The sequence below is a fragment of the Miniopterus natalensis genome, chromosome 4 (assembly GCF_054644295.1).
Source record: "Miniopterus natalensis isolate mMinNat1 chromosome 4, mMinNat1.hap1, whole genome shotgun sequence".
Taxonomy (NCBI): domain Eukaryota; kingdom Metazoa; phylum Chordata; class Mammalia; order Chiroptera; family Miniopteridae; genus Miniopterus; species Miniopterus natalensis.
This window is the reverse complement of record NC_142084.1, coordinates 58,481,533-58,506,979: the sequence shown is the minus strand read 5'-3', so window position 1 is coordinate 58,506,979 and position 25,447 is coordinate 58,481,533. Positions and strand designations below refer to the sequence as shown.

Below are 25,447 nucleotides of genomic sequence, written 5' to 3'. Positions count from 1 at the left end.
CCAGTAGGAGGGAGGGGCAGTGATACAGAAGAGGCACAGTCCTGCATTAGAGCCAGAGAGAGTGCCGACGGGGGCTGGGGTGACACTCAAGGCGGTAGGTTCAAGGGTCTGGGAAGAATTATTATGGGATGAACTGGATGAATGGAAAAGAGGGCTAGATCCAGGAGCTGTGGGGGCATGACTCACCAGGCAGAGAGATCAAGAGCGAAGGCGTGCTAAGCTGTGAGCCCTAAGAGCAAGGACAACCCAGGACACTGATGGCAGGCAGTTAGGTTGAACTGTTGTAGACGACCCTAGACGTTAAAGCCATAGTGGAAGCACAGGGGTGCCCATAGCAAAAACGGTACAGAAGGTGCCTTGGGAAGGATGAACAAGGGTTCCTTTCAGACCCCTTGAATTTGAGGGGCACTTGGGATGGTGGCTGGAGATGTGGGAAAAAAGCTTGAGACTGACTAGTGGGGGACAGAGTATAGACTTGGGAATTGTCCAGAAAGCAGAAATATTGGCCATGATTACACACACACACACACACACAGAATGCAGAGAGAGGGAGGAGTGAGGACAGACCCTCTAACCAAAGCATTCATTCTCCTTCTCAGAGAACACTTTAGGATAGGTAAAGGAAGACTAGAGCAGTCTGGGGTGAAGCCACTCCCCTGAGGGAACCACGGAGCTTGTGAGGAGGAGGGACAAAGCGAGGACACTTCCGTAGGTGAAGGCTCTGTGGCTGGCACCCCTGGCTTTCTCACAACCTCACTTTCCCAAGTTTTGAAGGCGGAGTTGGAGTTTGCCTTCGGTAGTTTTCCACTTCTTTAACAAACCTTTGTTAATATCTGTTTTTTGTTCCATCCCGGGTCAAATGGTGTTCCTGGTCCCTAGGCGAAGTAAGGCTACCTCTCCTAGTCCTTCTATACCCAGTTCCCTGAGCAGATATGCTAGTGACAGGAGGGATTAGGGGGAGGGCGGTAGGTTAAAAGAGAGGAGCTGGGTGTCTAACTTTCTCACACTCTACACTTTGGCAAAACACATTTTTAATTCACTCTACGTGGAAAAGTGTGCATATAATTTTGCTTATTTATTACAGTTAGAAATGTTAATAAGGGAGATTTGAGTAGAAAGCCACTCCTCAGATTCAAATCAAATAATGAATTAGCAAAGAATTGCTTACAGCTTACTACCGAACTTGACTAACATTCGCATGAATGCTAAAGGTGAGGAAACACCATCTAGCCAGTGTTAGAGGGATGGGTCCTGCGTATATACCATTGGCAGTGCTCTAGGGTACAGAGACTCACTCTAAATGACACAAGTTGGTAGATCTGGAATGTGGGTAGACCCTGTAATGGATTACTCAGTCCTGAATTGGCCTGGGCTTAGTTCAAAGTTGGGGATCAGCAAATGTTTTTAGAACAAATAATGGCTTCTCAGCATCCATGCATTTTTCTCAAAGGAAAACCAACACAGGAAATAGAAACAGAAAATTTAAGATGTAACTAATTACAAAATTCTTCCTTTGGTTAAATAATTCACTGTAGTTTTCCTTAAAAGTTGGCTGCTAATGCTTATATAAAAAGTCAACTCAGGTGAGGAAAGAGGGCTCCGTGAACATGTCTGCACTGCAACCATGACAATACTGGTGGCCATATGCAATCCTGTGCCCACCTACCTTTCTACTTGCTGTTTCTCTGCCTTTGTCCCCCCTCCTACCAGTCCCATAAAGGCTCTGTGCATGCCATTTTAGTGGATTCAATATTTCCTAACTAGATCATATACTTTTATGCAAGGAGTCTAGTCATCCGTTTTATTAGGACAGGATACTAATTTGTTCACTAACAACCAAGAGCTATAAAATCTGCACATCACAGCAGGGATCTGACCTCCTCAGCCCCAGTACAACAGGCTCCAAACTGCAATGATTGCAGAACCCATGAGATAAACAGGGCGACGGTGGGGAAGTTCTTACTCAGGTCTAAATACAGCCGCTGCTTGCTGGTCCAGGCTGAGATCACTCAGGTAGATTGTGCCGAAACATTTCTCTGATGTTGTTTCTAAAAAAAAAAAAACCCAAAAAAACCCAAAACAGGTCCCAGCTCGCTCCTGCAGGAGTCAGCCAGCAGGTGAGGGAGGAGAGGCAGAGATACTCACTGGGGTATAAAACCAGTGCTCATTTTGGTTTTGTCTTTCTGAAGTATCAGTATTTTCTCCAAATTAGAAGAAATTCTTTTTTTCCATAGACTGGCAAACAGGTTTTAAGAAGTTGAGTTACTTACCCAATTTCCCACCAACCTCTTGACCAAGTTGGAAAGGAAAACCCATTGAGAATTTCAAATGTGCAGGCTATCTGGAAGTACTTCCCACAGCTCATGTAAGTAATACTAACTCCAGTTCATTGTAAAACTCTACTGTTTGCCAGATGCTTCCACTAGTTCTCCAGGAACAGCAGAAATCTAATTATAAAAACTGAAAGAGGCCATTTTATAAAAACAGCATTTATCTGTAAAAGGGGATGATTAACAATAATGCCTTCTTACTGGGTTGAGGACTACATGAGCTGATTTATTTAAAGTGCTTGGAATAGGGCCAGGCACATAGGACCTCATGCAGTAATAATTATTATCTATTAAAATTAACAGCGGGGAAAGAAGGTGCTGTAACACTTAAGAACCTCTTCATTGGATAAATCTTTTCCTGGGTGCCTACTTTCCCTATTAAAACTGAAGGATGCCAAGGAAAGCATTGAGAAAGACAAATACATTTTACCAAGTGAAATAATTAAAGGCAAAAATAGAGTTCATATGTTAACAATTTAAGAAATATCATGTCTATGAAATGCAACTCTCAAGAGCATATATTTCATTGTTCTAACTTCCACTTAGATCCAGAAAACTAAGTGGCCTGAAAAAGAGACAGTTGGGGAAAATGAATACTGCAGATTTCTAGTGAAAATTAAGCTTCCGTGTCCTTCAAAGCAAAGGGCCACACTGTCTGCTCTTTGCTGAGCATGTACTTTTGTCTCAGGCTAACTTGAAATTCCTAAAACCATCCAGGAATTCTTTCTGTAGCCCATTTAAATAATAAAAAATCACAGCCTACAGGTTCTATTTAGTTGTAACTAAACAATCTTGCAGTGTTTTACTCTTGCCTTGGAATTCCCAACTCCAAGAACTTCCCTTTAGCACCCCCCTACTCTGGTCTTCCGAGGTGGCCCCTTCACCCCACCTGACCCACGCATCTCACCTGCTTCCTAAATACCCATTTGGTTCCTCCTCCTGCACATGATTCAATACATTCGCCTGGCTCTTATTTTCATTGGTAAAATTAAAGAGTGTTACCTTTAGGTCTCATACATTCCCACTCCCTTCTGGGACTGATTTCATTTACAAGATAGGACAAGCAGAGATAACTTGGGCAAGTTCCCTCTGTGAAGAAAAGTGATGTTAAAAATCTTTGGTGCTTTATCAGCCTGGACCATAGCCTGGGATTCTAAATTCTGGGGGGCTATAATAAGATTCAGAAACTAGACCTCAGGCTCTGAATTCGTAAGGATTTTCTCTGTGGGTTGTATGTGTGATTTTTTAAACAATTCACACCGTTTAGAATTCTTAAGAGAACAAAACCAAACATTCTTAATGTATTTTCTCAATTTGAAGACTCTCGGGCCATGTGTCATATCTAGTGTATGACCCCCCCCCTCCACACAGTTAAAATCAGGGCAAAAGGTCACCAGCCTGTGTGTGTTATCCAGCAGCAATCTATCAATCAAGTGGAAAAGAGCACTGAGCCTGCACCGCCCTGCCACACCCCTGCAGCTCCTCTGACAGGTCTGTCAGAAGCAGGCCAGCCATCAAGACTGCAAGAGCAGGACAGGGAACAGGCAACTAGAAAGGGGTTAGAAGAAACTGGAATGGAAAATAAGGGGGGGAGCAAGGATGAGGGGATAAAGGAATAAAAGGATGGAGAAGAAAAGAAGGAAGCGATAAAGAGAACAAAGAAGGGAAGACAGGAGAAACAGGCAGAGAAAACAATAGAGCTGGGCCTCTAAGTGTAAGCACGACTTTTCTTTTTCATTCAGTGTCCCAAAGAGTGTGTGAAGTTATCTGGGTAAACACACACAGGGAGACGCCAGGGTGTGGCAGAAGGCAGTGTAAACACAACGAGGTGACACCATGGGGGTTGAGCAGGACTGAACTGAGAAGTATCTTTTACATTCATGTACTATTAATACTTTCACAAGGCAGTTCCAATCTAGAGAGTGACTGATTTCCAGATAAAATTGATTTCCTAACCTTAGACTCCCAATTATTTAACCTTCTGAGGAGCATTAGAAACAAGGTAGAGCCCACGATAGGGGATTTGTCCTCCAGCACCAGCAGACTGCCTTCTCTCCCTGGGAGCTGGAAGGTTAGACTGTTCCTAGTCAGCTCGCTTAACCTTCACAGTCTTGGGGAGGAGACCTCAGAACACATGGCTGCTGCTGCTTAGTGGAAGAGAGGGCATTAAAACAGTCCTCCCCCCAAAACCAAGACAGTTTCCCCACCAAAACTACACCAATCCAAAACACTCTCTGATTTGGGAATGTAATCATATAATACCTACTTGGCAAAAATGTATGGTTGGCTATAGAACAAAAAGAACTATCTGAATCTAAACTATTGCCTCTTAATCCTTTCATGAGACTAAGTCCCTCTGAAGGAAGCACAATCCATTGTTACTGAAGGAAATCAGAAGCACATATAGACTGTGGCATACCTACACGCATGTGCGCAAATACATAGCTTGATGCATTCATACACCTGTGGATGAACACTCATGGTGAAGGCTCGGAGGCTACAGAGAAATTTATTTGTTTATGAGAGCCATGATTTGGAACATTAAAAAGTCCTTCTGGGAATATGATGGAGGAAAATGTGGTGAGAGGGCGAGACCCAGCAATCTGCGGGCATGTTTAAAGATGTGAACACACTCTCTTGGGTGAACTCTGCTCTGACTCCACGCCAAGGTGTTTGCCTGGCAGCGCCCTAACTCCTGAGTGGTTGGCAAGCTCTGGCTCGAGAGAATTTATTTGGAATCTTTCTTCTTTTTCTTCTTCTTTTTCTTTGGTGTTTCATCTAGTGTAGCTGCTACCTCATCCACTGCTACCTCAACATGCTTTTGTAGCTTTTTCTTTTCTCTCTTTTTCTTGGGCTTTGGTGGTAAGTCCTGGTCACCAAGTGGCCACACACAGTTCTCTCCATCCTCAGCGGAAGCGTCCACATTCTTGTCCCCATGAAGATCTCTGAGCTGCTGCTCAGCTTGGTCTCTCTTTTTCTTGGTCTCGGGTTGGGTATAATCCCCCATATTTTTATCTTTTGCCTCTCTCTTCCTTTTCTTTCCCCCTTTTCTTTCCATTTGGGTCTCTGGAAGGTCAGGCCCTGCAGCCATGACCTGCGGCTTGTTCTTTAGCTCTGACATCCGTTTGGCAAAGTACTCCTGGATGGTGAAGGCACTGGTTGTCGTAGTGGAGGTTTCATTCCCATCTGGAGTGGTAGAGCCGGAATCACCCTAAGATGTGGGGAAAGAGTTAAACTGGTTAAGAATTGGCTGTTTACTTCTCAGGGCATCCAGGAGGACTCTAGCTGGAACCATCAGTACTCAGCAGTTAGATGCCAGGTTGAGTACCTGGAAACTCAAGTCCCCTCCCAGCCCACCCCAGTAGAGCTGAACTGCAAAGCATAGAACAAATGGCAGGCACTTTGGTTGAATTCTATAAGGGATGACAGGTTGACTAGATTGAAGCTACCTTCAGAAGTTAGCTGGCAAGACACTCAAATGAAATTCGGAGTAAACAGCACCTTAGCAACAATGTTATAAATGGTGATTAAGTTCCCAGTCTCCTATGAAAAAGAGGGACCCCGAAGTCCTGAGCTTTGTGATTTTGTCAGACACCCATTTCAGTCCCATTATAGATTTTTCAGGTCTTTGCACTGATGTGGAAACTCAGGTGCCACATTCATACGTTAATCCTTCCTTTAACAGGAGCAAATGCCAACCTGGAACGTGGTGTGTTGGGAACACTTTCTTTCTCCTCCAAAGGCAAAAAGCATGGGCCCCTGGAAGCTGTTCCAGGAGAGAAGGCACCAGGGTGGGAAATGCACACGTTCCGCCTTCCGCCCAGAAAGAACAGGTTAGCGTGGGAGCCCTTCTCCCTCGGCTGGGGATGGGGAGGAGGGAGAGGCCCCCATCCCTACTCTGACATGGACTAGATATTAATGGCTGTGTTAGTCTTGTTTCTAAATATGAGGAATTAGAGCAGTTGGGATTCTGTAAGGTTTACATTTTAATTTCAAAGAAATACATTCCACTGTGAGGCTTGAGAAGTGAGAGAAATTCCTACCTTTGTAGGTTGGGATAAAAAAAAATGAAATGCTAGTATCACTATATGGGTTGTAGCTGGCTGGCAGTAAGGTGGTGAAAACCTGGGTGTCGAAAGGGAGTCCCTTCACATATATAAGGACTATGCCTTTTTAAATTTTAAATATTTTTATTGATTTTTAGAGAGAGAGGCAGAGAGAGAGAAAGAGAAACATTGATGTGAGACGTGAGAGTGAAACATTGATCAGCTGCCTCCTGCACACCCCACACTGGGGATCAAGCCTGCAACCTGGGCAGGTGCCCTGACAAGGAATCCAACCAGCAACCTCTTGGTGTACAGGAAGACACTCAACCAACTGAGCCACACTGACTAGGGCAGGACTATGTTTTAAGGAAAGCCAATGTCTAGAATAACTTTGCCCACAGAGACTTTTAAAATAATCAAGCCATTTAACAATAATGCTAAACTTAGGTTTTCATAATTACCTGGCTTCTTCCTTCGTATTCCCTTATTCGCACAGGAAGAGACTGGTTGGTTGACTCTCTCATGTTGGGAGGGTGAGAAAAGAGTTTTCTGAATGATTCAGTCTCCAAATTAGGATTGTATAAATTATTCCAAACTTGGTGGGAAAAGCTCCAACTTTATTACAAACCAACATGTATAAATGGACCAGGCATTTTCTTGGTAGAGCAGCACTTAAGTAAGGGCTCAGTGGAATCAAAGTAGCATCACATTTGAAATTCTGGCAGAATCAATATCATATAAATGGACAATTGGATTTTGAGTGGCCAATGCCCCAGAGAGCTCTCACCAAAAGATACCTTACCAACAACATCACACCTCATCGAGTCAACACAAACCTTATTTTACCCAGGCCTAGAAACATAAAATCTGTGGTCAAAGTTTAAAATCTTAAAATGTAAAATGCAGAACATGTGGAATAACCAACTGGGCTTTGGGAAGAAGTTTAAATGTTACCTCTCAGCATTCCATTTTGGCTGGAATCCCACTAATTTTGAGAAAAATTTAAAAATAGCTGTCCTAGGAGACAAAAACGACGTCACTTTGTCTTTTTGTTCCTCAAATGTTGAAAAAGAGCTGAAATTTTGCATAGCAGAATGGAAAAGCTGAAGACTCTTGGTGTGAACCAATCCCAATTTAATGGACAAGAAAGGTCTTGCCTTCCATTTAAGGGCACACAGCCACCCACAGTCTCTGGGAAGGTGGCCTGTTCATGTAAAATAGGTCTCATCTAGTTTCATGGCATTAAAAGGAATTTGTCTTACATGGGTCAGCTCTTCTGGAGTGTATCTGTGTCTCAGGAACTCAAATTCAAGTGATATCCTATGGCTCTCTACCTTGGTCACCTATTATTATTATTACCTTCTGAATTCCTGCTTTTCAATTAAATCATGGGAGCTAATTGCTGGTGTTAATCACACTATTAATTATTAGGAAATATAAGGCCATTTTGAGTCACCTGTTGAATTCAGAGGGACTTTCTAATCCCAGAAAATAACTATGTTCATAATGACTGGTAAAGGTTTTAACAACCATGGGCCACTGCGCGCCGAGATTAGCAGGGCACGGAGACAAGCAAGAGCGGTGCCAGCACCCGGATCCTATTTATCCTGAGGAAAGTGTAGGCAGAACAATGGCTTGCTGGGGAGAGCCCTTCAACGCCGGGGGCAGCCGCCCTCCCACACTGCCGCAATGTATCTGGTTTAAAAACCATAGAAACAAAGGAGGAATAGGTGGCAAATCTGATTCCAGTAGGAGCGGTGCCCAGGACTCTCATTTTACAAGCTCATAATTTATGATTTTATAAATCATAAACCCAGTTTTACGACTGCAATTGTAATTCCTATTTCTATATTCTTGGCCATGAATATGAAAAAATACATGAATACTTTTCATATCTGGTTTCAACTCCAAAGTGAACAAGCACTGAGAAAATCACCGACTACTCGTTAGTATTTTGAAACTGAGTCAACTTGCACCTTCTCATGTTTCTACTCAACACATAACACAACCTCAAAAAGTCTGTAATACCAAATATGACTTTCACTACACTTTGTAAACTTTGAGAATGTTCCCAAAACATTGCTAAGTGTTCTAAAAACGAGTAAAATAAATTTACAAATAACTTGAAAATACAAAATACTATCAAGGGAAGTGTGGTTAATGCATGAGTCATCTTATAGGTATCTAAGCAAGTCAGATCAGTAGGTTAAATTAGGTAACTCCTACGGTCCCCTGAAGGTCTCAATGTGCTCTTCTCTGCACAGACATTTGGGCTGGCCATTGCTCTATGATCAGAGAAGGGATAGTGAGGCAGGATAAGCAGGCAGCAGAGAAGAGCTTGGTTCATAGACACCTATCACCCCACCTGTCTGTCTAGTCAGGATGCAGAAGTGACAGTGATGAGCCTACAGTTTTCTACATGGAAAAGATATTTGCAACCACCTGAATGAAATCATACAGCCAAAAGCATTTGCAGTAATTCCACTTATATAGCTGAATTAGTGAATCAGTTTTAAGAATTTGTTTATATAGAAGCTAAAATCAATAAAAACAAAAAACTGGATTAACTATTCATTGGAAAATGAATTTATTTTAAACCTAAGTCCTGGAAATCATTCCAATACTTCTAAGAAAGGTGGTAAGAGCTGGAGCTTTTGAAAAATGATAATTCCCATTTTATACTTGTGGGTTTGAAGGTTCTCTTTTTATACACCTTGGCTTGAAAATCTCCACTGAGCCTTCACGGCCCCTAAATCTGTGTTCTCAATAGGCAGCACATGGGAAAATGCTAATGATGCTCTCCTCTCCAGCTGGAACTGAAAACATGGTGGGCTTTGGGAATGAACAACTCTGCAACATCTCCCTTGGCTTTTATGCCTAGAGTCTGAGAGTCTTCAAGTCCTGCTTGAATGCCAAGAGTTTCCATTGCTGTCTAGTAATGGTATATGCAGGCTGTGACTTGGGTACAATGAAGTTTTGATAGAGAGTCTGCATGAGCGGGAGCAAGGGCTCTGCCTGTGGAAGCCTCCAGTCTTTTTGCTGACCACGGTGTCCTGTCACTCAGCTGGGGCAGGGACATGTCACATGTAACCATGCATGTCTAGGACCAAGCAGTGTACCTAAGATGAAGATGCTTTTCAAAGAGCTCAGTGGACGAGGGGAAAGGGTAAGGAAATGAGCAAAACAGTTTTTAAAATCTCCCCTTAGATTTTTATTTAATATACCCACTGTTCTACCTCCCCTGTCATTAATTAATAAGACCTAAAGACACAGACTCCTGAAGTATTTTCCATGTATTATAGAAGCAATTCTTAAAAATACAAATAGAACCAGTTTCTTGTGTTGTTCTAAAAAATGGTCTCACAGGTTAATCTTGCCTGTTCTCAGCAAACCTCACAGTCTTCTCATTTCTTTCAAAGCTGATGACTATAACAATATGTGTTAAAAAAAAAATTGACGCTCTGTTTCCCCAAGTGATAGCTAGGGCCTTAATTTCTCCCCAGTCAGTAAATATTCAGAGCTCAGGGCGACCTGTTCCCCACGTCACAGACCTTCAGATTTAAAGTCAGAGGAGCCCTGCAAGATCACTCCACTCACCACATTAGGAAACTTTACCAGTGTTGCCACACCTGGGTGTGCTGAAGAGAGCAGCTGTCATTTCTTAGACGCCTTTAACATGCCAGTCAATTATCATATGTCATTTCATGCGATGCTCACGGCAGCAATCTGAGAGGCATCCTCTCCATTTTTCAGAGGCAGAAACTGAGACTTGCCCTTTCTCCCTCCATTACAGCATCCTGCCTTCCAGCATGCATCACACAGACTCACTTGTCCCTGCTTCTCTATATAATTGGTCACATAATCCAGGGACTAAGGCCCATGCCCAACTTTATGAGGGCACAAGTTAACTGATGCAAAAGTTTCATGTAGGAAAAAAATGTCACCAGAAACAGATACTACATTCTAATAGTAGAAAAAACTGTTATTGTCGGACAACTTCCTACCTGGGCACTTCCAATACCAACAGTGATTACTTGGTGTGGCAGGCAGTCCATTCCACCGTGAACTTGCTTTGTCTCAGTTTTCTCCTTAGTAATAGGCAGAGTCAAGTGGTTTAAAACTGTACACTGAGGGTCTGTGACATGGGGAACAGGTCCTCCTAAGCTCTAATCCACAGAATATTTACTGACTGGGGAGAAATTAAGGCCCTAGCTATCACTTGAGGAAATAGATCATCAAAATTTTTTTAACACATATTTTTATAGTCATCAGCTCTGAAAGAAACCAGAAGACTGTGAGTTTTGCTGAGAACAGACAAGACTAACCTGTGAGACCATTTTTTAGAACAACACAAGAAACTGGTTCTATTTGTATTTTTAATCTTGAAGCCTAAACCTATTTCTGGCAACTCTGAATTACCACTGGGATTGGGGGTGGGTTAGGGTTGTGGGGAGGAGAGTGGATGGAAAGGACACAAGACCTTGCAGAAAGAGCTCCTTAAGACATCAATTATAATATATCACAATCATTTCAGGTACCTGAAAGATGCCCCAAACTACGCATGCCTACTTTTCTCCAATGTCTATACAATTATGAATGTGTTCTTTGTTTTGTTTAGGTATTTTCTACAGAGGCTTTGCCGCTCAATGAGCTATGTGCTCAAGCTCTTCTGGGTTCCTCCGTGTCATTCAAACATGTATACTGAGATGGATTAACAACAACATGTGCAAACAGAGAGACTATTTTCCTTATTCTCATTTGAATGTTGTTAGGATCTTTTGGAGAGAGAATTCAGTGCGGTGTTTGGGGCACATGCACCATGAATATAAAATCTTACTACTTATGATAAGCATACCAGCCCAGGGATGGGGGTTTTAAAGGCAAAACCTTCATCTCACAGCCTTTGTCATATGTGACTGCTGCTCTTAAGTGACAAGATGATCGAAGCCTTTTGATTTCCATGTTAAGATACAGAGATTACATGTTGCAACAGTAATCTTTCAATGAACTTTTCTCAGCGAGAGAAAAAGGAGACACCGAGAGCTGAAGGGTAATGGATTTAGCAATTGGGGTTACTGGCCCTGAGAGCTCTTGCTTGTGATGAACACACACATGCCTCCACCCCAGCTTCTCTGTTGTCAGCCTGGACTGGATTAGTTTGTGAAAAGTTAAGAAAGCTTGGCAAGTGAGTAGTTTGAAAGAACATTTTGTGTGTTTTCCAAACTTTATAGCAGGACAGTCCTAACAAACACAAATTATATCTTGACATACTCCTGGGAGGTAGAAACTACACTCATCCACTTTGGACAGAGATGAATTCAGGTACAAAGTGATTTCATGACTCATCAAGATGAAGGGAGTGCTGGAACGTGTAGGCACTAAACCTTCGCCAAGAGAGGAGGGAAAATGGGCCGATGGAGTCACTTGCTATGCAGGACTACTCCAGACCTTTTATATGTAGTCATGTACATCACCTCCTTGAAGATCAAGCACCAAACTTTCTCCTTCAACAAGCCTGATGCTCTGGGAACATCCTTGTGTTCACTTCCTATAACTAGCAATTAGTTACTTCTATTTTCTGATTTTGTATAATTTGCTTTATAAGCATCTTCCCAAGAAAAATTTAAGTTCCTTGAGAACAGAGACCATTTCTATTTCACTTGTATTAAGCACATCCTTTCTAATGAGGAACAAATGTATGAGGAGCATTTAAGGGAAGCACAAAAACACCAAGCCCAAGCAGATCAAAGCTGGAAAGTGCTCCCACTGAACCATAAGCCTTGTATTTGTTGGCACAGATTCGTCTGTAGGCCAGGCAGGGCTAATGACTAGAAGGGGTTTGGAAGGGTAGGAAGGAAAGAGAGTGTCAGCGTTCTGCAGTGTATGTTCTCCCCATCCAGATAAAACCATTCTCTTCTTGTCAGATGCCACCTTGCCTCAGGGTGCAAACTGCTTCTCTAACTGCTGCAAGTACATCTAAGTGCCTTTTGGTGTGATCAGCCAATGACTCCCTATGGCCTTAGCGATGCAGAGGAATGCAGCCAGACGATCCATACATTTCTCCTCTGGTCTATTATTCTAGGTTACCATAGTCACCTTCCTCGAGCTGAGCAAATTGGAAACAAGTGAGGTGCTGTGATGTATGGAAACCGCCATGTTCATTCTGTGGGACTAGCTGAGCACAGCAGTAAAACAGCCTGCATGGGCTGGACTGTTCTTGCCATCAGAAGGAAAGGCTGGAGAGCAAGGGAGTTCCAGGGTAGGAGCTTGTTCTGAGAAGACAAACAGTTGGATGAAAGTTCCACCAGAAGCCTCCGGAAGCAAGATGTTAAGGTGTGGCGTACATTGTATCTTGGGCTGAAATTAAGACCTGGTAAAGCTTCTGATTCTAGGGAGTCACTAGATCGGTTTGCCTCCACAGGCTGAGCTACAGCATTGATCAACATTGTGAGTTAGAAAGCAGGGATTGTGCCACTATGGGGGCATTTCTTCTCTTGCTTTCTATGGTACCTTTTTGGTTTCCACATAATTGAAAACATTTCGTGTTTTATTGAATTATGCAGCAACTCAATTGGAAAATGCTTTATGTGTGGATGTGTTTGTGATGTGTGTGCTTGTGCGAACAGGTTCCAGGAACCCATGGCACGTACAGAAACCCACTGAGCAGGAGTTCCCGGAGGGTTCTCACTAGAGCAGGGCTGGTCAACTAGAACCCACAGGCCAACTTCAGACTGCTGACTATCTCTGTACCCCTTGTAAGCTAAGAATGGTTTTTACACTTTAAATGGTTGGGGGAGGTAGGGGGGAAGAAAATCAAAAGAATATTACGTGACGTAAAAATTATGTGAATTTCAAATATCAGTGTCCATAAATAACATTTTGAATTTCATCAGTAAAAATATGGGGAAATTTGAAATTTGTGGTTTTTTCCCTCTAGTATATAAGTAAACATGAAAGGTATTAAGTAAATATTTGCTGGATGAACAAGTGAATACATTTATTTAGAAACATGATCTCTTTTTTGGAAATGTTCAATGTACACACACGCACACAGAATTGGAGGACTTTGGGTTTTTATGCAGTCTTCCATCTCAGTATCTCGATGTCTTAATGAGTTATGCTAGTAAATGGCAGAGAGGCTTGCTTGTCACTGGACACTAGTAGAGAAATACAGACAATGCCAAATTCCTCATATGAAGGCCAATGCTAACAAAGCTGTTCATTTTTTCCCCCACTTGCCTAGTCAGCTGCTCACATTACCACTCACTAAGAAAGCCAACATAAACATGTTTTAAGAGGATGGTTCTCTATGGCAACAACTTCTCAAGTAACTGACATCAGAACTACTGACAAGAGTCATACAGCCTCTGGGGAGAAGTACGGGAAAGAAAAAGGAGCAGGTTTCCTGCTTCCCTGAAAGGTCCTTCGATGTGGAAAGTTGCAGTGACTCATGTGACGACATTTCACAACACACTGGCCATTCTGAGATAAACGAGGCTCCTCCGAAGCCTGAAATGATCAATGTGACACAGGCACCAACTTCTCTGGATGATTCTAAAAATAATCCAAATTGACTCCATTTTATAATTCTAGGTCAACTGGTTCCCCTCCCTGCTTTCTGAAGGCAGGACAAATAGCTTTTATAAGTAGTTGAAGGCTAGTACCCAAATCTTAAAAAACAGAAACAGAGCTCACAGAGGGTCTATCTCTTCCACAGGAAGACTTGAAAATTCCTTAAGAATCGTGACAACTTAAATTTGGGTTCCTTATTATAGAAAGCATAGCATTTCTGGAAGATTTTAGAGAACCTCGTATTTTGAGGAATAGAGTGTGAATCTGAAATAGGACTATTTTTAAGAGAAAGATATATTAATTTAGGCAAATAAAGTTATAAACAAAAAGTCCCCTCTCTTAGTTCTTGTATACTTAGTTCTTGTAAGATTAATCTTCACATAGACTCTTTTTAACTGAGTAGAAATCAAAGCAGCAAATAAAAACATTTTAAGGAGTAAATCTGATAGGGCAAAATATTTCTATATTTAGAAGATATTTAAGTTAGTAAGAGTAAATTAAATTCTGCACTCATTGAGTCATATAATAAAAGTAAATTATACAACAATAAGATCTTGAGATGGCTGAGGTCCAAAAGGACTTGGCCACCCAGTCCTTGACTAACATCCATCAAGCAGCTACTGTTTAGCTGACTGGGGCAGGGGCCCAGACAGGAGCTCCTTTCCTGGGGGAGACAGACTATAAAAATTAAAATAAAAAATAAGATCTGGGCGGATCTCATGTAAGTATTCTTACAATAATAATAATAATAATAATAATGCATTAAGAGAATTTAGTTTTTAAATAGACAGAAACTAAATAAGATAACCAACTATAAAACAACTCCATTCAACAAAACCCCTAACCAATTAAGTTGAGATTACAATTCCAAAGAGCTCATAAAAAACATCATTACCGCTATTAAATATATAATCTGTTAGTTTTACACAGCTATAATATTTTATTTTATAAGCAAGAAAGATATTAAAAGCTTAAGTAAAAAAGAACAAGTAATACTGCCTCCCTACCTGCTCAGAATCCAAAAAGGTTCCTTATAGCAAGACCTGCCTCTTGTTTGTAGTCCTTAATAGGCTCATCCTCTGTGGAAACTCAAGGCCCTGTATCACAGTGCTGCTCAAACGACCAGGGAAGAAGTGCCAACTTTTTCTTTCAAATAGATCTACAATCTATTGGGGGCAAGATTTTTACAAAATATAAACTTTTTTTTAATTACTAGGAAAATAATTTAAAAAAAAGGAAAACACAAGTTCCAATTTATAAAAATTAATATCAAACTACTATAAAAGTTTCTAAATGCTTACTACCAATTTCTGTCCTGGTGTGTGGACCGTACTTTGAGTGGTACTAGCATAAAATATTAGCTACTGAAGGTAAGTAAGAAAGGTATTAAATTTGGTGTAGTAGAAACGACAATGTCCCAGGTATCAAAAAATCCAACTCACATTTGACAGAATGTGTGATCTTGGACAAGTTACTGGCCTTTCTGGGCCTCAAAGTGAATCATTAGCAAAACAAGGAAGTAGGACTACACAGTGACTTTTTTCAAACATACTGTAGTTTTAGCACGGCACACCTTTCTTCGAAGGAAATCTGAACCAGAAGGCAAATATGTAACACATCAGGAGAACTGTGGTTGAGGTGAGGCTGGGGGAACCCAGAGTTCATGTCCTAACCCTCCTCTCTCCTTGTAAGACCCTTGAGGAATCTCTGAGGAACTCCTAGGGCTGTGTGAAATACTGTTTGAAAAACAACAGTCATGTTTTAAAGGTCCACTGCAATTCTAACATTCACTGTAGCCTAGATAATTTCATAGCATTCATCAACTGGAGACTAAGAAGCTTTTAAGAATAAAACTGCACCTTTGCTATTATATAATACATATTATTCTTAAAGTTGTCATTAACTTCTGGAATTCCAACCATTGGTTGTCTGTCAGAACTGTCCAGTGGCCTGGCTGGCGTGGCTCAGGGGTTGAGCCTTGACCTGTGAACCAAGAGGTCGTGGTTTGATTCCTGACTAGGGCACCTGCCCGGGGTTTCGTGCTGTCCCCAGTAGGGGGCGTGTAGGAGGCAGCCAATCAATGACTCTCTCATCACTGATGTTTCTATCTCTCTCTCCCTTCCTCTCTCTGAAATCAATAAAAATATATTTTAAAAAAATACACAAAAACTGTCCAGTGACCAATTTCTTCTGAAAATGGTAGCAAAATATCAAGCTCAATACAATAAAGTCTTAGGTTGCAAACTGGGTCCCCTGATCCAGATGACAGGATGCTATCAAGGTTGGCTGACTCTTCTGGCTTTACCTGGTGAAGCTCTGAAGAGGACCAAGACGTGAGATGGTAACACCCAAACCCACGTCACTGGCGTCCCCACCACAGGCCGTGCAGACAACAGCATGGCACACAAAGCACTGCCCTCTCACCAACCACTGGCCGCACTCTAACCTAAAGGATGGCTCCTCTTCATCCTATTTGCATTACATCACAGGATGGAAATCTGGGAGAGAATGTTATTTTTGCTTTCCTGGCAGGACAGAGGGGCAGAAAGAAAAATGAGCCAATATTTCACTCTTCTCCTCCAACACTGGGCCATCTGTGTATCAATTTCTTCTTATCACAGAAGCTATTAAAACCATGTGCTTGATCTGTCAACAAACAAAAAGCCAAATCTAATCCTTTCAGGCCAAACCTATGTCCTGGCAAAAGTCTAACCAAACAGAACAGCCCGGTGACTTGGAACTCTTAGGGGTTGTTTTGGTTGTCCTCCCACCCCCTTCTTTTTCTTCCTTTTTAATGTCTTATTATGAAGTCATGCTTGTTGATCTAGAAGACAACACATTTTTACTGGTACGAAAACAAAACGCAGTGACCCACTTTCTCCTTTTTGGCTCTTATAGAAAGTAGAGGCAGGCCCCCGAACCCTGTTTGAAGTCCTTGCTGCCAGGAGATGGTCGGTTTATGTCTCTTGTCCTAGGACAGGAAAAGGATGCACTCTCGGCACCGCGTGCTAGGGAGAGATAAGACCAGAGATTTCTGTCCTCAGGACCTTATCAGCTTTTCCTGCTACTTTCCAGAGCAGACAGCACCATGACTGGCAATAAACTAAACTAGCCGAAGGGGGGCTGGGTGTGTGAGCAGCTTGGGGATTGGAGGGAGTGATGCAGAAGGGGTGTAGAATGAGGAAAAGAGACGAGGCTTTTAATGTACCTTAAAATGGTCTGGCCCAAATAAAACTGCCTTTAAAAAGAAAACACGTTTTATATCTCTTTTTGTTACAAATGCAGCAACAGGGATAGAGGTTTTTATAAGAATTTCCTTTCTGGTTGGAATGCACCACCACTTTCCTTGCCTTGAGCCCTGCCCATAACAGCCTTGTGCTACTGGTTCCTGTGCACGTAGCACAAAACCAGTCTGCTGTGGGAGCTCCGACGGGAGGCCTATAAACCACAGGCTGCAAAGGGAATGTTTCCTCTGGGCATATGTGCTTCCATTTACATCACCAGTGTTTGCTGGGGCCAGGGCACTCACATTTCCATTTCCATACTGCAAAGGACGAGCAAGGCTATGAGACACCCCTCAAAATTCACTGAGGACCTCTTTCATTCTGCAACAAATCACACCTGTGAATCCAAGACTTATACACTGTAGAAATTCTGGTCTTTTGGGAGGTAAGGAACAAAAGCTGCTGAAGAATCTAGGCTAAGCAGGGGAATTTAAAATTAGTTATGGCCTCAGTTGTTTCCAATGAACTCATATGAAAGCAATACAAATTTGGCAGTCTTCTCTTAAAATCTTTTTTATCATGAAACTTTTTAAACATAAAAAAACAGAGAAAATAGTATAGTGAACCCATTATCCAGCTTCAACAGTTACCAACACATACCCATTACTAACTCTACTCTCATTCAAAGCAAATCAAAGATACCATATACTTTCATTATAAACATTTCAGTATGTATTTCTACAAAGATAACAGCTCTAAGAAAAATCCATAACTCTAATAATATTATCACATGAAAAGATTAACATTACTAAATATCCAGTCTCTGTTCATAATGCCTTTATTGTCTTTTAAGTTATTTCTTATTATAATTTATTTGAAGCAGATCCAAATACTGTGATTAATTGATATGTCTCGTTTCTTTTGGGCTACAGGTTTCCATCCCCTCTCTCTATTTCAATTTCCTGTTGATGCAACCAAGTCATTTGTCCTACAAAGAGCTCTCTCAGGATCTGATTTTTACTGAATGGATGGACTTATAACATACATTAACATGTTCCTTTGTCCTGTGTATGTCCTATAAAGTTTAATCTAGAGGTAGCCTTATTTTTGAATGCAGCACTTTTCTAATGCAGCATTTCTCTTTATGAAAAATTGGGATGGATTCATGGTTAAGTAAGCTTGAGAAATAAACCTGTGCTATTCCTCTCTTTGATTTACAATGCACCTTATCATCTGAGAGATATGGTAGCTGTTAAACTTCAGAATTTCCAAAACTTATTTCACTTTGAAAACTTTTTTGGCATAACAACCATTAACATCCCATGGAATTAGCATTCTGCTGAACCTACTATGAGGTCTGTTCACACAGGTGTTGCCATTACCTGGATAAAATGAGCAACTTTCTTGATTAAATCCTGTAGCTAAAGCTTTGATTGACCTTGGTCTTCCTGATGGGGTGGGCTTTTACCATGGGCCACACATTTTACGCAAAAATGGAAGATACCTGGTAGGGAAGTGAAAAGAAGACTGGCAAAGCATTCTGTTATGAACAATCTGCTTGCTAGGTGACTTTGGAAGAAGAGGCTAGCTCTTCCCTAGATATCCCATTATTGAAATGGAAACATCTGTTTCTCAGCCTTAGTCAGAAAAATCACTCTTCCATCTTGGAATGGAAGGTGGCAGAAAAACAACACGTCCTAAATTATGTCAAGTATGTATGGATCAAGTTTTAAGACTTCGTACAACCTAACCATATTTTCTTTTTAGGACATGTGCAAGCAGAAGAGCTGCACAGTCCAACCAGTCAGAAAACCAAGGTGAAGAAGAAAGTTCTTGATATTGAATTTTCCTTAAAAGTCTGTGAAAATTTCAAACTACAGAATAGTGAATAATTTAGAATATAATCAAGAGAATAAAAATGGAGAACATAACCAGGAATCAATGGACATATAACAAAATTAAAATTTAAGAAAGCAATTCATAAAAATAAAATGAAACAAGTGAATCCAATTGTGTACCCAGATAGTTGAATACCTAATTCCAAATGACTTTAAAACACCATAATTTGTACATAACCTAATGGGATATACCCTAAAGACAAAAAGAAATGGCCAACCCCCACCCCCTAAACCTTCTATTTATTTTTTATTTTTTGGATAATCAAATTATTGGTGTTATTCTGTGACTATTGTGTATATACTGGGAAATAAGCAAATGAGTAATGTGATATTTTACTGTAAAGAAAAATATTAATGAGGTTAAGTTCTTATAGTCCTGAATTTTAATTGGTAATATGCACATATACTCATTATATTTTAACATTAAAAACATTATAGTTCTATCCATAGACTAAAGCCTAGGAACGAAAAGCAACCTAGTGACAGTAAGTAACCCTACTGCTAAAACTGTGGTCTCTAAACATCATTTACCAACAAAGCTACCAGGCAGAAATGGAAGACTCTCAGTCTGTGGCAGCAAATGTAAAGGTGGGCCTGAAAAACCTTATACCAGGTATAAAGGAGTGATCAAATACCATTTAGGGTCATGTCAGAACTCAGGAACTAACTTCAAGAGGCTTCTTTTGGGCAAAGATGGGAAATTTGATCCTTAATAAAGACAATAAATACAACAGATTAAAACAAAGCAAATATATTTCAACCCATGAGAGGTGAAAAAAAAGGGAAAACTCATGGTAAATAAAGGAAACAAGTAAAATATTTATTATTTATGTCTTACCTCAGGGTAATTGAATACTATGTGGAAATTTCTATTCTAAACTTCATTCTAAAAATGAAGAGGAAAAGAAAGAGATATAGAGAGGAAATCCACAGATTGAAAGAAACTTAAGAAGATATATCAGCCCAGCCGGCGTGGCTCAGCAGTTGAGCATCGACCTATGATCCAGGAGATCACTGTTCGATTCCTGGTCAGGGCACATGCCTCGGTTGTGGGTTCGATCCTCAGGAGGGGGCATGCAGAAGGCAGCTGATCAATGACTCTCCCATCAATGATGCTTCTATTTCTCTCTCTCCCTCCCTCCTCTCTGAAATCAATAAAGACATACTTTAAAAAAATAAAAATAAATAAATAAAAAGGTATATCAACTAATTGTTATGTGTGACCCTTATTTTGACCCTCATTCAAACAAAGAAACTGTAAAGAAAATGAAAATTTAGGACACTTATGATATTTGAAACTCTGAACACTTACTGATGATAGTATGTAATAATTATCAAATTTTATATAATAATGGTCTTGGAGTTATACATTTTAAAACAGTCCTTTAATTTTACAAGATATATACTAAAGTGCTGAAGTGTTCATGGATGAAATGTTATGATTTCAGGGTAACACAGAGGGGAGAAGTATAAGAGGTACTTTGCCCCTCTCTAGCCACCTTCACAGTCTAGTCACATCCTCTGCTTATTCCCCAAAAGGCCCTTGGCTTCTTCAAGGATTTGTGCCTTTGTGGACATGGTCTTCTTTTCTCCTTGTAAGGCCTTGCAACCTGGCTGACTGCTACTCCTTTAAGGCACCACACTTACGTCACCTTTAATCTCTGCAAGCTGATTTAATCACTACATCATATACGTGTCCCAGACCTCTGGCACAGCACTTGAGGCCTTTGCTCAGCTGATTGTGTACATCACTGACTTCCCAGCTAGACAGTGAGTAGGGATTGTGTCTCACTCATTTACTCATCTGTCATGCAACAATGCCATTGGATGACAAGGACAAACATCTGAGCTAAGTAGAAAAAGGAATCGGAAGGGTTTGGATCAGGGGAACTAGATAGGAAGAAAATGATTAAAATTATATTACTTAGATCAAGAATGATGAAATAATAAGAGATTACACTAAAAGGACTCATCTTCAAGACTAGTCTTGTAAAGACACTGAGTCACCTGAGCCTGATTCTATGGTTTTCAGTCATCCTATAGCTGACTAGAAAGCCAGCTCTGTTTTGGCTCACTCATAATTTCAATTCATAGAAGGCTGATTTTATCCATTAATTTTAAGACAGTGCCCCCATGGTATCGGCCTATAGTTCTAGATCCTTATAAGAACAAAGGAGTCTAAAATAAACTATGACCAATGATGATAATGTCCCAAGTATTATGATTAATCCAATTCCGAGTAACGGGTCCATTAAAAAATAAAATTAATATGAATGCCATGTTTTTGTTTCTCTAATAATGTATTTATCACCTTAAAAGGGAGGAAGGGATGGAATGAGTGTGAGGATGATAATCTACAATTAAATGACTGATTTAACTGAATGAATAACGTCACTGTTTAACTTTATAAACCGTGTATATCATAAATTTTTTAAAAAAGATTTTCTTAGGATTGCATGTTGGAAGAAACAGAAACCCCACCAAATCTAGGTTACTGAAATCAAGACATAAAATAAATTTAAGCACTAATTAAAAAGCTATTTGGAGTTCAGGCTCACAAAATACGTCAAAAAATCATATGGAGGTTTCTAAGTCAAGTAAAACTTAGAAACCTCCATGTGATTTTAAGAGTCAGAACGAGAATTACAAAAGGAGTCCTGGGTAAATGTCAGGGGACAAAAGTGACTGGAGGTTGGTTGTCATAATTGCTACTACTTTGCTTAAAACAACGCTCCCTGATGCAGAAAAGATAAATTTGTCAACAGAACAGATGACAAATCAAAACTCACACATTTTAGCCTTGTGCTCTTTGCAGAGACTGAGGGCTGTTTGAAGAAATAAAGCTCCTGAATGAACTTCCTAGAGGCTCAGTGGGGTTCAGATGAGGATTAACAGAGCCCTGACAAACAGATTTACCAGCACTCTGATACCTAATAAACAGAGAACTTATATTTTAAATCTAATGGAAGAAAAAAAAATTGGAAAATTCCTGTAAAGTTTTATTTTAAAGATTGAGGTTTTAAAATTCTTTTGGTTGTTAAAGGTGTCTCAATGGAGTTACATAAAATTACAATTTAATGACTGACAAGCATCAGAAAATATATTAAACTACACAGAGCTATTAGTGAAATCCTACTAATTTAGGGCTGGGTTTAAACTACTCATATTATTTTAGAAAAGGATTAGCCTAGTGAATTAAGAAATCCGAGTCCTCAATATTTTACTTTAGAACCAAAGTTTACAAAAGACAATATTCTTAAACTCCATCCAATAGTGTTTTGGTGATAAATTATCCAAATGACTTAATTATAAAATAGTTTGAATAACAAAGAACTCCTAAGGCTAAGGGAAGTACTTATTTAAATTACTTAAAAGAAATGCTTTCAGGTAGCTTCAAGCACTTTAGTAATGCTCATTTAGATACAAACATTTGCTGTACTAATAACAATTAGTTCTTATCAAAGCAGTCCCATCGTGACAGTTCAATGTATAAGCTGGTGTTGAAGCTGTTTTTTTCCTGTGGAACGAAGAAAGTTCCTAAACCCCAATCTTAAATAAGAAATGAAAGAAAAAATCTTGAACGCAAATACTTTCACAGCACTGAACAAACAAGTGTTGAAAGATCAATTTTTAAGTACCCAATTTATGAATGTATGGTGCTTCTATATGTTTATCTACATCTATGTACCTAACATCTATCTATGAGTACACATTCCCTGTGTAAGAATGAAGTAATGCATTCTATAAAGGAACACAATTTACTGTGAATAGCTCTTTCCTCCTCAGCTAGAGAAATGTGTAGACTTGTTGCCGGGTATATCAAATTAAATATTATGGTAGGATTAGTAACCTAAAGATTCTGGGCTGGGTAGATCACTAGGAGATTAAGAGATTTTGTATGGCTATCCGGCAGAACTAGGACATGGTGAGCAGCAAGATGAGGCTATACATTTTATCACTGAAGGTGCCCAGGTTCTATGTGACATGAAATGTTTGAATTTTACTTAGGTAAAGTAGCTTCCCCAGGTCAGCTTTTCTGTTTGTAGAAATAGAAACCTCAGAAAATTTAGGTTGCTGAAGTCAAGAGACAATAAAGTTTAAGTACTTGTTAAAAAGCTCTTTGGAGTTCATGATTCTAGTAATTTTTCCTCACATTTTCATTAATAAAAAAATGCCTTGCAAATTACCTTCATCATTTGTTTCCTTATCAATATAGTTAAAGAGTCATTAAAAGTAATTAGCCAGCTGAGTTTTCCAATGACTAGAAAAATCTATATTTTCTCAATTTCTGTTGTTTTCTAGTAAATAACTGTGTAAATCTGTGACAATCTGGTGAGAGAGGATAAGTAAGTTAGGTACAATTTATCACGTAGCACCACGTGGGGGTCCTTAAATTTTAGGTGAATTTCTTGGGGGCAATTAAACATGATAATTAACTGCCAAGGCCAAGTCTGTGAATGGCTTCAACACTTTCTGAAGTCAATGAAAAAGTGAAGAGGCCCTGATGCTACTCCTTCCTCCTCACATAGTTCTGTTTTTATAACACCAAACAGCTTATCTGTCATCGGTAAACAGGGGAACAGTGACAGTAAGATGTGGGAGCTCGGTGATTTTTCTAAGGCCAAGGGAGCCAGGATGGTGTAAGTATAATCACACCACCAGAAGAAAAGAAAAAACACCCCCAAATTTCTCAGCTTGGCTGCTGCTCAGGCAGGACCCCTTCAGCTCTATTTTCAGAAAATAAAGATGAACACTGGTAAGACTCCGTTCCCATTCACTGTACATTCACTTGCCTAGTATTTCACTGCCATTACTGTTACCTATTTTTGTCAACATTTCACCTGATGCTGTGAAGTCCTTACTTAACCTTTTTCATGGACCCATCCACATCTGCCAAAGCTCTTTTGCGTAGTCTTGTGCCATAGTGAATGCTGTGCTGGGACCCCAGAACCACCCTTCAGAACTAAAGGGTTTGCTCCCCCAGGGGCTGGCAACTCTCAGCTCTCAGTTCCTCTCTGGGAATAGCCACCAGGCCTACGGTCACACTTCATTCCTGAGGGTGAGAGGGCTGGACCACTGGCTGGTCAATACAGGTCCATCAAGGCCCAGCCTCCTCCAAAGATCTGAGGCAGTTTTGAAGAGGTCCCTTGCAGAGTCAGCTGAGGACATGTGACTACATCATGGCAGCCCAACTTCTGCCCAGTCCTGCCTCATCCCCTTATGTCCCTGCTCCCAGCCAGTAACACTGACAGCACCGCCCATGCACTTCCTACATGCTTAATGTCCCTTTTAGAGTCTGCTTCCCAAGGAACCCACCAACAACTGTACTTGCATTGGGCTCTCTCTCCAGAGCTCTCAGCTGGCAGCAGATGGCATGTGTTCACTTTAGGTGGACCCATAGCTCAGAGGTCCACTCTGGTCCTTGGTAACTCAGCACCTACAAGCCAGTGTGTTCATTCTATTGTTTCTGAGCATTTTTAAGATCCCCTAAGTAGTCTCATTGGTCTGAGTGAATTATCTCATGAGGCAACAATTTGTGTGTGTGTGTGTGTGTGTGTGTGTGTGTGTGTGTGTGTGGAGAAATTTTGCAAAATGTAACATTTTTCATGAACATATTGTATTATAGCAGAAATGTCTATATTTGGCATTATATTTTATTATATGTACATTTTATATTTGACATTAATACTCCAGGACAGCTTACAACGTTGCCTATTGTCTTTCAGATTATGTTGTAAATTACATGAAGGCAGGAACTATTTTTGTGATAAAGAGCGAAGCAAGGGAATTAATGATCAAAGGGGGGCAAGCAGGGACGGTAATTTATGTTATAAAAAGATTCAGTTGTAAGGCTTCTTTAAAATGTGAATGCAGGACACTATGAAAATGAAATCAATAAAATTCAGAATATGAAAAATTCAAGATTTCTTCAACAGTAATATGCAAGGGAAAAAGAAGGAATTGGAACTGTTAGGTAAAGAGTCTAAAACACATTATCAATTAACTGCAACATAGAAATCTTTTTGGATTCTAATTCAAACACACACAAACTAAAAAATTATGAAACAACTGGGGAAATTTGAACACTGACTAATTTGATATTAAGAAATTGTGGTTAATTTTTCAGGTGTGACAATAATACTGTGATTGTGTGTTTAAGAGTCCTTATCTTTTAGAGATGTAAAATGAAATGCTAAATAAGATAGATAGAATGACGGGATACCTAGGAATTGCTTGACTAACTGGGGAGAGTGTGGGTTGAGTACAACTGACACAAGACTGCCCATGAATTGGTCATTGCTGGGCTGGGAATGGGTAGGTATTCCCATTCTTATTATTCTCTCTACTTTCATTACATTTTAGGCTTTCCATAATAA

The 25,447-nt window shown here is 40.3% G+C and overlaps 1 protein-coding gene across 1 annotated transcript in view; it reads right to left on the bottom strand.

Annotated features, from left to right (window-relative positions):
• Positions 1 to 4,815: 4,815 nt before the first annotated feature.
• Positions 4,816 to 25,447, bottom strand: part of PINX1 (PIN2 (TERF1) interacting telomerase inhibitor 1) — a 75,206-nt gene continuing 54,574 nt past the window's right edge. The window contains exon 7 of the mRNA XM_016210302.2: positions 4,816 to 5,541. Within this exon, the coding sequence (XP_016065788.2) occupies positions 5,059 to 5,541 (483 nt within the window). The 3' untranslated portion in view covers positions 4,816 to 5,058. The remainder of the gene's footprint in view (positions 5,542 to 25,447) is intronic.